The sequence below is a fragment of the Gymnoscopelus braueri genome, assembly GCF_963280865.1.
Source record: "Gymnoscopelus braueri genome assembly, chromosome: 11".
Classification (NCBI taxonomy): domain Eukaryota; kingdom Metazoa; phylum Chordata; class Actinopteri; order Myctophiformes; family Myctophidae; genus Gymnoscopelus; species Gymnoscopelus braueri.
Genome location: NC_137613.1, coordinates 15,360,204 through 15,373,664, shown reverse-complemented (window position 1 = coordinate 15,373,664; position 13,461 = coordinate 15,360,204). Strand labels below are relative to the sequence as shown.

Sequence of the window (13,461 nt, the reverse complement as noted above, 5' to 3'; positions counted from 1 at the left end):
CAGGCCTCGAGTCCTCGTTCGGATATGCGGTTGTCCAGATCTCGCCGATCTGACCGATATGCCCATATACAGTATAGGTGGCATATATGGAGATCCAGTTGTCCAGAACCACCAATCCAACGAATATATGCCCATATATGGGCATATACTGATGACATCAGGGATCTCCATAAATGGGCATAAAATGGACAAAGCCAGACAGATACAGAGATATCCATGTATAGGGGCATAAAAGGAACTCAGGCAGACAGACGGGTACAACAGGTACTTTGACAACGGGTATTCTAACCGGGTCGGACATGCATTCCCAACTTGCATTGTTCTCAACTTGCATTGCTGATCCGACCGATATGCCCATATATAGGCATATATGAAGACCCGGTTGTCCAGAACCACCGATCCGACCGGCATGCCCATATAAGGGCATATACTAATGACATCAGGGATCTCCATACATGGGCATAAAAGGGACACAGGCAGACACATAAACAGATCTCCAGATATGGGCATAAAAGGGACACATATACAGACAGACAGACAGACAGACAGACAGACAGACAGGTACAACAGGTATTGCATAACTGGGTGGGGCTTGCATTCACAACTTGCATTGTTCCGGACTTGCATTGTTCCCGAGCAGGGCGGTGCGCGGTATCTGTCCATATGTCCGCCCCCAAATATGCCCAATGAATTAATGAATTAATGAATTAATGAATAAAAAGAAGAGCACATCAGATTGATTGAGTGATTGATTGATTGATGTACTTTATTTAGTAAGACATGGCAACAACAGTACATGGAAGTACAAATTCACAATACAAGGTCTACTAAACTGGAAGGCTCATAAAGCACTAAGCTTGTTTAAAATGAGATCCCCACGCACTTCCACAACATACATTAGACAAAATATCACTGAGGATAAAAGAAAACACAATAAAGCCCATAGGCTTATTTTCATTGTGGTCCTCTAAAAATATGAATTTTGTTTGGAGAATGAAGAATTGACGTCATCATACTGACATCATAGATGACTGACACCATAGACTGGCCTCAAAGTTCACTGATTATGGGCACTGCACTATTATTTCTATATTTGGAAACATTGACAAAGCCTGTCACAATGTGATGTCAGGACTACTGTAACTGATGTCACACCGCCAATATAAAAGCTTGTATTGCTTTCAGGTTCAGTCTGCACAGTCTGAGATCGTTGGAAGTTGTTTCAATAAGAGCTAAGGAATCAAGGTATACTTACTATTCAAGATGTCTGCAGTAAAAGGTGTCGCTATTGGCATTGACCTGGGAACCACCTACTCCTGTGTGGGGGTTTTTCAGCACGGCAAAGTAGAAATCATTGCCAATGACCAGGGCAACAGGACCACCCCCAGCTATGTGGCTTTCACCGAAACTGAAAGACTCATCGGGGACGCAGCCAAGAACCAGGTGGCAATGAACCCTACCAACACCGTGTTCGATGCCAAACGACTGATTGGGCGAAAGTTTGACGATGCAGTGGTGCAGTCAGACATGAAGCACTGGCCCTTTACGGTGGTGAGTGATGGAGGAAAGCCCAAGGTTCAGGTGGAATTTAAGGGGGAGACCAAAACCTTCAACCCAGAGGAAATCTCTTCCATGGTCCTGGTAAAGATGAAAGAGATTGCTGAGGCCTACTTGGGCCAGAAGGTGAACAATGCTGTCGTCACAGTCCCAGCTTACTTCAATGACTCACAGAGGCAGGCTACAAAGGATGCTGGCACCATTGCAGGGCTGAATGTACTGAGAATAATCAATGAGCCAACTGCAGCTGCCATCGCATACGGACTTGATAAAGTCAAGTCCCAAGAACGCAACGTCCTAATCTTTGACCTGGGCGGGGGCACCTTCGACGTGTCCATTCTGACGATCGAGGATGGCATCTTCGAAGTCAAGGCTACAGCTGGAGACACTCACCTGGGTGGAGAGGACTTTGACAACCGTGTGGTCAACCACTTTGTGGAGGAGTTCAAGAGGAAACACAAGAAGGACATCAGCCAAAACAAGAGAGCTCTGAGGAGGTTGCGCACATCTTGTGAGAGGGCCAAGAGAACCCTGTCGTCAAGCTCTCAGGCAAGCATTGAGATTGACTCTCTTTCTGAGGGCATTGACTTCTACACTACCATCACCAGAGCTCGCTTTGAGGAGCTGTGCGCTGACCTCTTCAGGGGAACATTAGAGCCTGTGGAAAAATCCCTCAGAGATGCCAAAATGGACAAGGGAACCATTAATGACATTGTCCTGGTTGGAGGCTCCACCAGAATCCCTAAAATACAGAAACTCCTGCAGGATTTCTTCAACGGCAGGGAGCTGAACAAGAGCATCAACCCAGATGAGGCGGTGGCTTATGGAGCTGCTGTACAGGCTGCTATTCTGTCAGGCGATAAATCAGAAAATGTTAAAGACCTGTTGCTGCTGGATGTGGCACCTCTTTCCCTGGGCATCGAGACAGCTGGAGGAGTTATGACAGCTCTCATCAAACGGAATACCACCATCCCCACTAAACAAACCCAGACCTTCAGCACTTACTCTGACAACCAGCCCGGGGTCCTCATCCAGGTGTATGAAGGAGAGAGAGCGATGACCAAGGATAACAATATGTTGGGCAAGTTTGATCTGGCAGGAATCCCACCTGCTCCTAGAGGGGTTCCTCAAATCGATGTCACCTTTGACATCGATGCCAATGGCATCTTGAACGTGTCTGCAGCCGATAAACAATCGGGCAAAGAGAACAAGATCACCATCACCAACGATAAGGGCCGGCTCAACAAAGAAGAGATCGAGAGGATGGTGCAAGATGCTGACAAATTCAAAGCTGAAGATGACATTCAGAGGGAAAGGATCACTGCGAGGAACTCCCTGGAATCCTACGCCTTCAGAATGAAGAGCAGTGTGCAGGAGGACAACATGAAGGAGAAGATCAGTGAAGAGGAGCAGAAGAAGGTGATTGAGCAGTGTGATCAGGCCATCGCCTGGATGGAGAACAACCAGTTGGCTGATAAAGAGGAGTACGAGCATCAGCTCAAAGAGCTGGAGAAGGTGTGTGAGCCCATCATCAGCAAGTCGTACGGAGGAGGAATGCCAGCAGGCAGCAGCTGCAGAGAGGATGCACAAGAAAGCTCAGAAGGCCAAGGCCCAACCATTGAGGAGGTTGACTAAAATGAGTCATGGACTTTATGGTTCATCGTTTTGTTGTCATGTCACCTTTAGTCCATTAAATTACGAGGATATCATAAAAAAATAAAAAAATAAATCCCCATGCCAACAAGTGGGGGTTGGCAAAAAAAATATGAAATGTTAATAGGGAAGAAAAGTAAAATATATGTACAGTGCCTTGCAAAAGGCACTGTACATATATTTTAAAAACTCAAAAAAGAAAACAATTCTGACTGAAATTTGGAGGATATTATAAAAAAGGGAAAAAAAAGAAAACCAATCCCCATGCCAACTGTGGGGGTTGGCAAAAAAACACAGTGCCTTGCAAATGTACTGTGATTTTTTTTTTAACGCTAATCAGAAAACCCCCCAATTATGACACCAAAGGGTCTGAATACTTTTGCAAGGTACTGTATATGCCTCTCAAAATCCATGCGTATAGGCGTATAGTAGCACGTCACCCATTTTCAACCTTATCTCATAATTAGTCCTCATAAAGGTTTCCTGTCATTTTTGTCTACTCGCTCTGCATCTCAGAGGTGGGCTGTGGACAGTTCAGAAACCTGCCTATACTGAGGATATAATCAGTGGTAATTTCATGTAAGATTTGGTATTTTATTGACGCAAGAACAATTTACTTCTATTTCAGCGACTTATCTGGGAGAGAAAGGCTGTAATTTCTGCCATTGAAATCATTGGTCGGCAGATCTTTTAACTTGTGGGTGTCATCTGATCTTATTGAGCTTAGTGACGTGAGCTTAGATCTGATATTTTGGAATTAAGAAAAAAAAAATTAGTACTTTTACTTTGGTACAGTAACACTAAATTTTAATGCCAATACTGTTGTACTTTTGCTCAAGTAAGATTTTGAATACAGGCCTTTTACTAGTATTTTGTTTTTATATTTTGGTATTGCTACTTAAAGCAGGAGTTCACCCCAAAAATGACTTATTTTCTATCAATTGCACACCCTATGAAGCCTTGAATCCATAGATTCTTTTTTGTTTTTGTCGCATTCCTAAGCTAATAATTTGATTCCCGTCTCCTACCGGCTAATGTATCCGGTAGGAGACACAAAGTAGATTATTTGTGTCTCCTACCGGAAATACACACGGTCATCAAATTATTGTCTTAGGAATGCCACAAAAACAAAAAGAAATCCATGAAATCAAGGCTTCATGGGGTGTGTAATTGATAGAAAATAAGTAATTTTTTGGGTGAACTCCTTTAAGTAAAACATGTAGTACTTCTTCCACCTCAGATATGACCACAATTGAACTGTGTTCACTCACTGGTTAAATAATTAAGGTTTTACGACCCATTGCCATTTGGGACTCTGGGAAAGAGCAGTGCTGACCACATCACTAAACACACACAGGGGTGTGACTGATAGGATGGAGATTTGTGTGGTTGTGTGTGGCTGGCCAATTGCTTCAGGTTGTTGTAAATCAGTGCTTCTCAAAGTGGAGTCCAGGGAGCCCAAGGGGTCCCTGAGGGGGTTCCAGCCCAGGGGGTCCCCATCACAATGTGTAGCATCCAAAATCAGTTTAAAATATTTGAATATTTAATTATATTATAAACTATATTAATAAATACCCTTTTTATGCAGAAATCTCTATGGGATTCAGCAGATTCAATCAATGTCATCAAGGGAAGCTTTCACAAGGGTCAACTAGTTGGAAAAATTAATGTCACATCTTTACATTTAAGTTGTTTCAACTAATATGCATCAGTAGGCCTAATAAATCAGGTAATAAGAATGCAGCTATTTAGATGTCTGCACTCAGAATCAGCTATAACTAATAGGTGCAAGGTAAAAACCTATACTGAAAACTTGTAATGCAATATCGGTATCGATTGATTTGACCATGCAATTAGTTATATATCAGTAAAAAAAAATATATACAAATGCAAAGACTCAACTTTGAAAATATATAACTCTTTAATAAGAATGAGAAATTGCCAATTTTCTGTGCATTCTTGTCGGCTCAGTCAACATCAGACAAAATGCCATCTGACGATACATTCCTCTTCTACTGTATATTCTCCAGCAGTCCACCCAGAGTCCCCCAGGGATCTATTGGCCCAGTCCTTTTCCTCCTCTACACCAAATGTCTTCTAATTCTTCTCCTTATTGTTAACTTGTACATCAGCACATGTTTTAATTAAATAACAGGGGGAAACAAAAGCAGGCAATTAACAGTTCCATGTGCTAAACAAACATTTTCATTTGAATACCACATTCCAACCCTGACATATTCACTAAACAGGACTATGGAAAAATCAGATCCATGTCTGCTTTGGAAAGAGCTTTTTGCGCCCTCTTCTGGTCATAGAAATGAAGTACATACACAGGCTTCACTTGTAATGCTTTAACAGAACTCTTTCCAGTTTGTGCTCATCAGAAGGCAAGGCACTTGGATGGGATTCTGCATAGACTCTTCTATGGTGTGTTTGACCATTGTTTTAATGCCTTTCATGAACCGGGTAGAAGGAACACAAGGAATTGAGGAAAAATCCCAAACACGCTGGGAGAAAAGGACAAAATCAAACAGGCCTATCACAAATACTTTTTTTTTTGTTGTCAACATTTTAAAAGACTAGGAAAAATAGCCCATCTACACAATGTGTAGAGATTGTAGGTTATTTGTGCTATTTCCTGCCTGAGGGGCTCAGCTCCTGCATGTGTGAGCCCAATCATGACTTCCACTAATTTAGCAGCCAGGGCATTGTTGAGTAGGGTGAACTTGGGCATATATACTGTACTGGACATATATCTTAACACTTATTTAGAACCAATAACTTATTTAATCTTGCTCATGTAGGTTTTTTTAATAGTTGTTTTTTCTTGTATGTCAACAAATCGACAAAGAAATTCTATGATAATCGACTAAATCGATTAGTCTGAACCCATTTAGGGCGGGAACTATTTGTAACTATACATTTCAAGACAGGAACCCCTTTTGGTTGGGGTTGTTGTTGCTATGTACAGTATATAGCAACATAATCTTTTTGTAATTTTAGAATCGGGATTTAGAAGGCGTTTTTAGAATCGGCCTCAGGTCTAAATGGGTTAGACAGCGTACACAAGCTCCTGATGAGACGCATAGTTAGCTTGTAGAGCTGCTGCTTTTTTAAAAAGATGATCTTTCATTATCCAGAACCGAGGAAAAGTTGGAAATAATCGTGATATTGATTTGAAGTCGTGTCACCCAGCCCTATCGTGAAGAGTCTGCAGCCCTGGTGGCAGGACGTGGTGCACCTCTGTTAGCCGCAGTGATGTTGTGCATTCAATATCATCTTATCCAAACTCTCTCAGACAATATCTAGTCTCATATTCACAATATCAATATATCACCCAGCCCTACTACAATGTGACAGAAGTGTGACTGGTAAATCTCTGTTGTATATTTATTAAGGCATTTAAATATAGTCCCATCAGCACTTCTATTAAAGGGGTATTTCACTTTCAAACACTTCTGGGGTCATTTGAATGTCTACTCTGGCTTTAATGTCTACCCTAGACAGTTTTTAAGTTGCTTGATTCAATATTTGAAATCATTTTTATCAGACATGCCCTCTTCCTATCTAAACTCCATTTTAACCACGGCTTGCTGAAAATGCACGTCCCTGGTTCTGGTGACTGACATCGTCCTAATGCCTGAGGGGGCAAATACTTTTTTTAAATATACTTTTTGGAAAATTACAAAAAAATAAATCTATGAAAAAATAAAAAAATAGTAGATGTTAAAATGACCCCAGAAGTGTTTTAAATACCAGTTTCAAACAACTCAATTATCTGTATATATACTGTACAATCCACTTTTTCATATCACTTTTCCTTTCATTAGGTGTGTTCAGTCTATTCAGGCGGCCTGCTGAATGTCACTTTTCCGCTTCTTCTTGGACTTTGGCGTTTCGGGGTCCCCGTTGACCGCGTCGTTTTCCTGCGTTTTCCTCTTCTTTCTGGGCTTGTCACTGATGTAGCCGCTGGAGTCGCTGTTGTGGACCTCCATGGTGGAGCGCTTCACATGCTCCTCCGTCTCCTCCTCCAGATGTTTCTCCTTCTTTTTCTTCTTCTCTCCGTCCGCGGCTCCGTTCAGCTCCTGCGTCACGTCGGCGTCAGTCTGCTGGTCGGGGGTGGGAGCCGTGACGTCCTCCTCCGTTGACTCTTCTGTAGGGTTGTCACCATCAGGATATTTTAGTTGACGATGAATTGTCATACAAATAATTGTGATTATGAATGATTTGGCCATTAAACATAGGAATATATGAATTTAAGAACTACATTTCTGTCTTCCCTTTTTGAACAAAGATTGTACAGAGCAATTATGCAGATAATAATAAAAAAATGTACTAAGACCAAAACAGGCCATGTATTTCATAATTTGATATACGTATACATTTATGGGGGTTAGAAAATAGCATATATCTTTTCACTATGTTTCCAACGATTAATACAGATGAATGGAAACGATTCTGACAATTATGCAAAATAAATCCCATCATCTCTTTTATGTAATAAAAAGGTGTGTCCTTACTTTTCTTCTTCTTCTTTTTCTTCTTGGGGGTCTGGTCAGTGGAGTCCTGGCCGGGGGGTTCCGGTTCCACGACCGGCGGCAGCATCTCGTCGGCGGGGTCCTGGACCTCTGAGCTCTCACCCAACGCCAACATCTCCTGGACCCTGAGTGATTGATTGATTGTGAAATAGACATAGTTGTTGTCGGGCAGAAACCTCTTACTGTATGTCCATATTCCATGTTTTTTTCGTAAATTAATGCCCTACTTAATCATACTAGTGTCACACAAACGGATCAAAAGTAGCAGATCTGCAAGCTCAAACGCAGCGTTTTGCATGAAGTGTGTATGAAATCATGCAGTGTGGTGATTGCATGAGTGCAAGCTAAAAAAGAAAGTGAAAATACCGGTAGCAAGAAATAGCGTTATACTTTGTTTACAATGAAAGGATGCAAAAACAGGAGATCTACAAGTTCACAATGCGTTGCATGCAACCCGAAAAAATCTGATCGGAGCAGCACCCCTCACACGCGCACACACACACACACACACACACACACACACACACACACACACACACACACACACACACACACACACACACACACACACACACACACACACACACACACACACACACACACACACACACACACACACACACACACACACCTTGTCCTGTCCAGGCGTCCTCTGATCAGCAGTACGCCGGCTGTGTCTGCGTCCAGCTGGGACACCTCAAACTCCAGGTCGGATCCTATCATGGGCCCCGCGTCCCTCCACACATCCACTGACACCAGGCTGGGTTTGGGGATACTGGCGTTGAAGGAGCCGTGCACCAGGCAGCCCACATATGTTGCTCCCAGTTTATTCACTACACCCTGGACAACACGTATGGAAACGAAACTCATTTTAAATAACTGGTTGCAGGGGTGCTTCTGTTCTGGATTATTCAATTAATCAAAAAAGATTTGGAAGATTCGATAGGATAATCGCTATGAAACTAAGCTATAGTTGCAGCTGCACATTACAGTCATTTAGCAGACGCTTTTATCCAAAGCGACAATAAGTGCATTCAACATAGGTAGGGAACGAAACTACTAATCACCAGAAGTCCTAAGTGCATTTTCTGCTAAAACAAGCAACCAAGAGGATACCTAACGCTAAGGTAAAAGTGCAATATATCAGCTACCTACTTTCTTAAACAGATGAGACAAATAGCAAAATCAAATGAGGAAGAGCTAAAACAAAAGCTGTGTAACACACACACTAAGGTTGGACGATATGGCGAATACAATGGCAATCGGCGATTGAATGAGTCCAATCATCTGTTGTTTTTATTGGCCGATTTTTGGGGCTATATGTCATTTTATTTTGCTAAATAAATGTAGCCTAATGGTCTGCCTCCTTGAGAATTCAAACTCTTCAAATATAGCCAAATTAAATGTAAACCGCAATACAAAGCATGCACGAAATGTTAATCAATTTGGGCTAATAATAATCTAATAATGATAAGGCACGTTTTTGTTGCACTGATTTCCAACGAGTCTAGGCTACAAAACACTCCCCTCCCCGGTACTGAATGGAGTGGAGGAGAGCAGAGGAGAGAGGGAATAGCTTTTGCTTTCCTAGTTGTCTATTTGTCAGCTACTGTACATTTGATGTTAGCTGTATATATGTATATGTTCAAAGACGAGCCTTAAAAGCAAAAATGAAACTAGCTTTCGTCTCTACAAATCCTTGCTGTGTATTTGCAAGCTTAATGACGCACGGACGCATGTCCCCCCGGTCTCACAAGATCCAGCACTTGATTCTTAACTTTTGCAAGTCTGGATATTAAAACTTGTGTCAGTTATGTTTATATCGGAGTGCGCGGACTTCCCTTCTTCTCCATTGTACGCATTTTTGTTCAGCACCATTTTTGTTCAGCACAGGATTTTTTGTTGAGATGTATGTGCTTACCTCTTGGACTCCATTACTTATGTTCATATCACCAGTCAATCTATGTGATTTGAAATGTGAGTTGGTTTGGGGCTCGCTGCCAACGCGCATTGCGAGTCCCTTTAGTTACAAGGGAGGGCTGCCCGGGCGGGTGATTATCCCGCAGCGGCATGATTTATTATTTTGTACGAAGGTAAAAAAAAAAGGAAAGTTGGATGGGTGTGTTTTGACACATCATTGCTGCCAATGGTGCAAACTGCTGTAAGCTAGTCTGCTTCAACTTCACTTCATCTCCTAGCCTGTGATCTTAGTCCTGAAGAGAATATCCAATGGATGTTCTACAATTCTTGGTTGTCTAAACAAGTTTTGGTCAGTGAGAGAGGTGCATGGCAGCAGAAAGACAGTTGTGTCATCTCATCTGTTCATTGACAGCACGCAGTCACTCACGTTACCATAGTAACCCGTCACTGCACGCATTACAGTCAAATATATACTTCGTCATACAACGGGGTTGTGAGACGAAAATAGCAGATCTACAAGCTCACAACGTGTCATGGATGCGACACATTGTTAACTTGTAGATCTGCTATTTGCGACTCGATAACTCCGAGCTAAGGACTGGGGAGCTGTTCTCACAATAATAGTTTTTCAGCTATTTTTTGGCCAAAAGGAATATTTTGCCATATTGCACAACCTTATCACACACAAACATGGTCTCCCTAGCAGACTGTCTGACAACACAGACACAAGACATCATCTCACCAGTAGTCTCTGTCCCTCTGTGGGCTGGAAGATAACAAATTTGGCCTGTATGTTCAGGTGGATGTAGCCGCTGTCATCATAGATGTCTCCATGTTGGCCCACTATGCTGATGTCGTCATACGCCAAGGGCACTCCATGTAGACTGTGAAGGGCCAACACAGAGCAGACATTTGTATAACGCTTGCAGCCAGGTGTCTATTCAGCACTTAAACCCCATTACCTATACTTCGTTGATCAGAGTTCCCCAGGGTCTATACTAGAAGACCAAAGAAGACAGTGCATGTGATGCACATGAATACTTTATTAGAAGTTTGCAGAAAAAAGCACAAGAAAGTACAGTTCAATACAAGGTCGAACATCCAATCTCTCGGACCAAGGTGCTGGACAAAAAAAATGATCAACAGTCTGCACACTGGTTAGCAACTCCACTTACTTTTATAATTGCTTGTCAACATTTCGATCCTATGGGATCTTCATCAGGAATTTTGAAATTCCTGATGAAGATCCCATAGAAGACCCTCTCCTTTTTTCCCCTCTATACCAAATATCTTTACTATTTCTTCCACTGAATAGTTTGTGATCATATGTATGTGATCCAGGGCTAAAAAGACAAACTGCTCTCTCTTATTCTCCTTTTTCTATTGTATGTTCTGTAAGAATTGCTCTTTTCAACTAAAGTTAAACCCAGAACATCCCATAAACTTTCCAGAACCGGTGGCCATTTTCTCATAGCTATAATCATGTATCAGAGAGAGACAGAGTGCAATAAATCTCTCAACCGATAAGTTCGCGTAGTTGAAAGCATGGAGAAAATGCCAACCGATCGGCTTAAAATACTTTTTATTGAACTATACGGAAGACACCGGTACTTCTGAGGGCCCGAATTTAATTGTAACATCCGTGGCCATGGGGTAAGTACTTTTGTATTTGAAATCTGAACGTTTATGTAGATGTACGGTCCAAAAAGGGATAAAGTGCAAACATTATGTTGAAGTTCATCCATGACTGACAGTCATGTATCAGGGTAGCCCTGAAACATGACTGTCATACCATGACAGTCATGGTGCCGAGTCCCCCTGGTCTAAAGTTGTGTTCGATTTTTTCACATTGCCATCTCTCATTGCCATCTCTCTTATAAAAAGCATTTTAATCCCATCGCCGGCCATTTTCATTTTTTCATTTTTTCTGTTTTGTAATGTATCAGAGTGCAATACACCTCCCAACCACTAGTGTCGCATGGTTGAAAGTATCGGAGACAATTTGGAGAAAATGGCCGGCGATGGGATTAAAATGCTTTTTATTGAACAACACGGGAGATACGGGTACTCATCGCTGTCCGCATCGCCTTGTAACATCCGTGGCTCGGTGGTAAGCACTTTATATTTGAAATCTGAACGTTTATGTTTATGTGAGAGATGGCAATGTGAAAAAATCGAACACAACTTTAGACCAGGGGGACTCGGCACCATGACGCTTGTATACAAGCGTCATGTGAACCATGGCTAGTATCAGGGCTATGTGCAAACGAACCTGCCAGAAAAAAGAAAGAAAGAAATGGTACCTTTCGGAGTATCTGAGCAGCTCGGTATCCAGCTCCTGCTGGATGCCGGTCCTCTTCTTATTCAAGAACTTGGGAGCCAGAGCGATGTGTCTCCTGTGGACGTCCACCACCAGACAGGAGTAGGGCGAGGACACCAGCGCCGAGGCGTCCGAAAACGACGGCAGAAAGACGGGCATGGGAGCGGCCGGCGGCCCGGTGGTCAGCCCTGGAGGAGCCGCGGGGGTCTCTGGAGCGGACGACGACGAGGAAGGCACTTCTTTGGACATGTTTCCCACACGTTTCGGGTCGTCTGCACTGTCGGCATGCTGCAGGTTCGCCATGCTGTTTGTTGAGAGAAGGGACAACAGGAAAAGCCAACGAGTGCTGACTTCCGTTTACAGGGAGGAACGCGTCTCAGAAGAGTGTGCAACCACGTTGGTTATGTCGCCCCCGTCTGGGATGAAGTGGAATGTCACCAGTGGGGATTTGATTTGATTTGATTTGATTTTATTTGATTTTATTTGATTTTATTTGATTTTGGTAAAAGATATACAAATAAAATCACAATATAACTTAAAACCAGGATAACACATTAAAGCGTAATGAAACATTTGTTTCCAATTTAATGGAATGATGATGATAATAATAATATTAATCTTTATTTCAGACATCATATCTATAGTACACATTAAACAGCAACATACAACATAAAAGAGACAAACATACAACATAATGAAAAATAAAAAAAAAGTACAAGAGTGCAAGAGAGCCCGGATGTGACTTGGTAACAGCTCTTCACAGGGTTTATTAAAGCTGCAGGATAACTTTCATCCTCTACCCTGGATTTGAACCCGGTTTCCTGCACAAGTGCTGCCATTTTTACCATTGATCTACTAGAGCATGCTTGCTTGCTCAGGGGATGAATTGAATCTTGACCATCAGGTCAAAATGTGTGTCCTGTGTCTAGGTGAGACATGACCTTTGACACGATCTAAATGTCTCAATAGAAGAGCAGGGAGACCAAATACAACCACCCCAATTGTATAAGTTATATTGTATTAACCCATTAAGACATGAGGCCGATTCTAAAAATGTCTTCTAAATCCTAACAGTTTTCTGATAAACTTATATAAACTAAATTATGTGTATTTGGCGGTGGACCCCCATCTCATAATATTGCGCTTTAAATCAGACACTGTTATCAGACACATCCAGTGCATTGGCCTGAGCATGTATTTTAAGACATTGGAGGTGGATGTCACTGTCGTCACTGCGATCATCTGAGAGGATATGTCCAAGTTATATTTCCCTAGATTCCCTAGAAATATCCAAAGAGGCATCTGAGAGATAGGATAGAACGTAGGATTTTTTTTTAGAAATGTCAACGTTCTTGCACAAATCATTTGATGAAATGTTATTTTTATAATGTTTTGTGAGCCGTTTATTTTATTTTTGAAAAGTTAAAGATGTTCACCTCCTCAGGCTATGATACATACAAACATGATACAATC

At 42.0% G+C, this 13,461-nt stretch overlaps 2 protein-coding genes across 2 annotated transcripts; one reads left to right on the top strand and one right to left on the bottom strand.

Annotated features, from left to right (window-relative positions):
* Positions 1 to 1,263: 1,263 nt before the first annotated feature.
* On the top strand, positions 1,264 to 3,192 carry LOC308095755 (heat shock 70 kDa protein-like; the record flags this gene model as incomplete). The annotated part of the gene is made up of 1 exon (XM_080442796.1): positions 1,264 to 3,192. One exon carries the CDS (start codon positions 1,264 to 1,266, stop codon positions 3,190 to 3,192), a length of 1,929 nt encoding a protein of 642 aa, XP_080298922.1.
* Positions 3,193 to 5,118: 1,926 nt separating this feature from the next.
* polr1f (RNA polymerase I subunit F) lies at positions 5,119 to 12,303 on the bottom strand. Its single transcript, XM_080441745.1, has 5 exons — positions 11,972 to 12,303; positions 10,411 to 10,552; positions 8,380 to 8,588; positions 7,731 to 7,873; positions 5,119 to 7,363 (listed from the first exon to the last, which is right to left on the bottom strand). Exons 1-5 carry the CDS (start codon positions 12,289 to 12,291, stop codon positions 7,056 to 7,058), a joined length of 1,122 nt encoding a protein of 373 aa, XP_080297871.1. The 5' UTR covers positions 12,292 to 12,303; the 3' UTR covers positions 5,119 to 7,055.
* Between the last annotated feature and the right edge of the window lie 1,158 nt (positions 12,304 to 13,461).

Coding starts and splice junctions, on each gene's coding strand:
- polr1f (XM_080441745.1), bottom strand. CDS start 12,291: ATGGCGAACCTGCAGCATGCCGACAGTGCAGACGACCCGAAACGTGTG. Junction 10,553..11,971: donor CTGCTCAGATACTCCGAAAG/GTACCATTTCTT, acceptor GGCCCTTCACAG/TCTACATGGAGTGCCCTTGG. Junction 7,364..7,730: donor GAAAAAGAAGAAGAAGAAAA/GTAAGGACACAC, acceptor ACAACCCTACAG/AAGAGTCAACGGAGGAGGAC.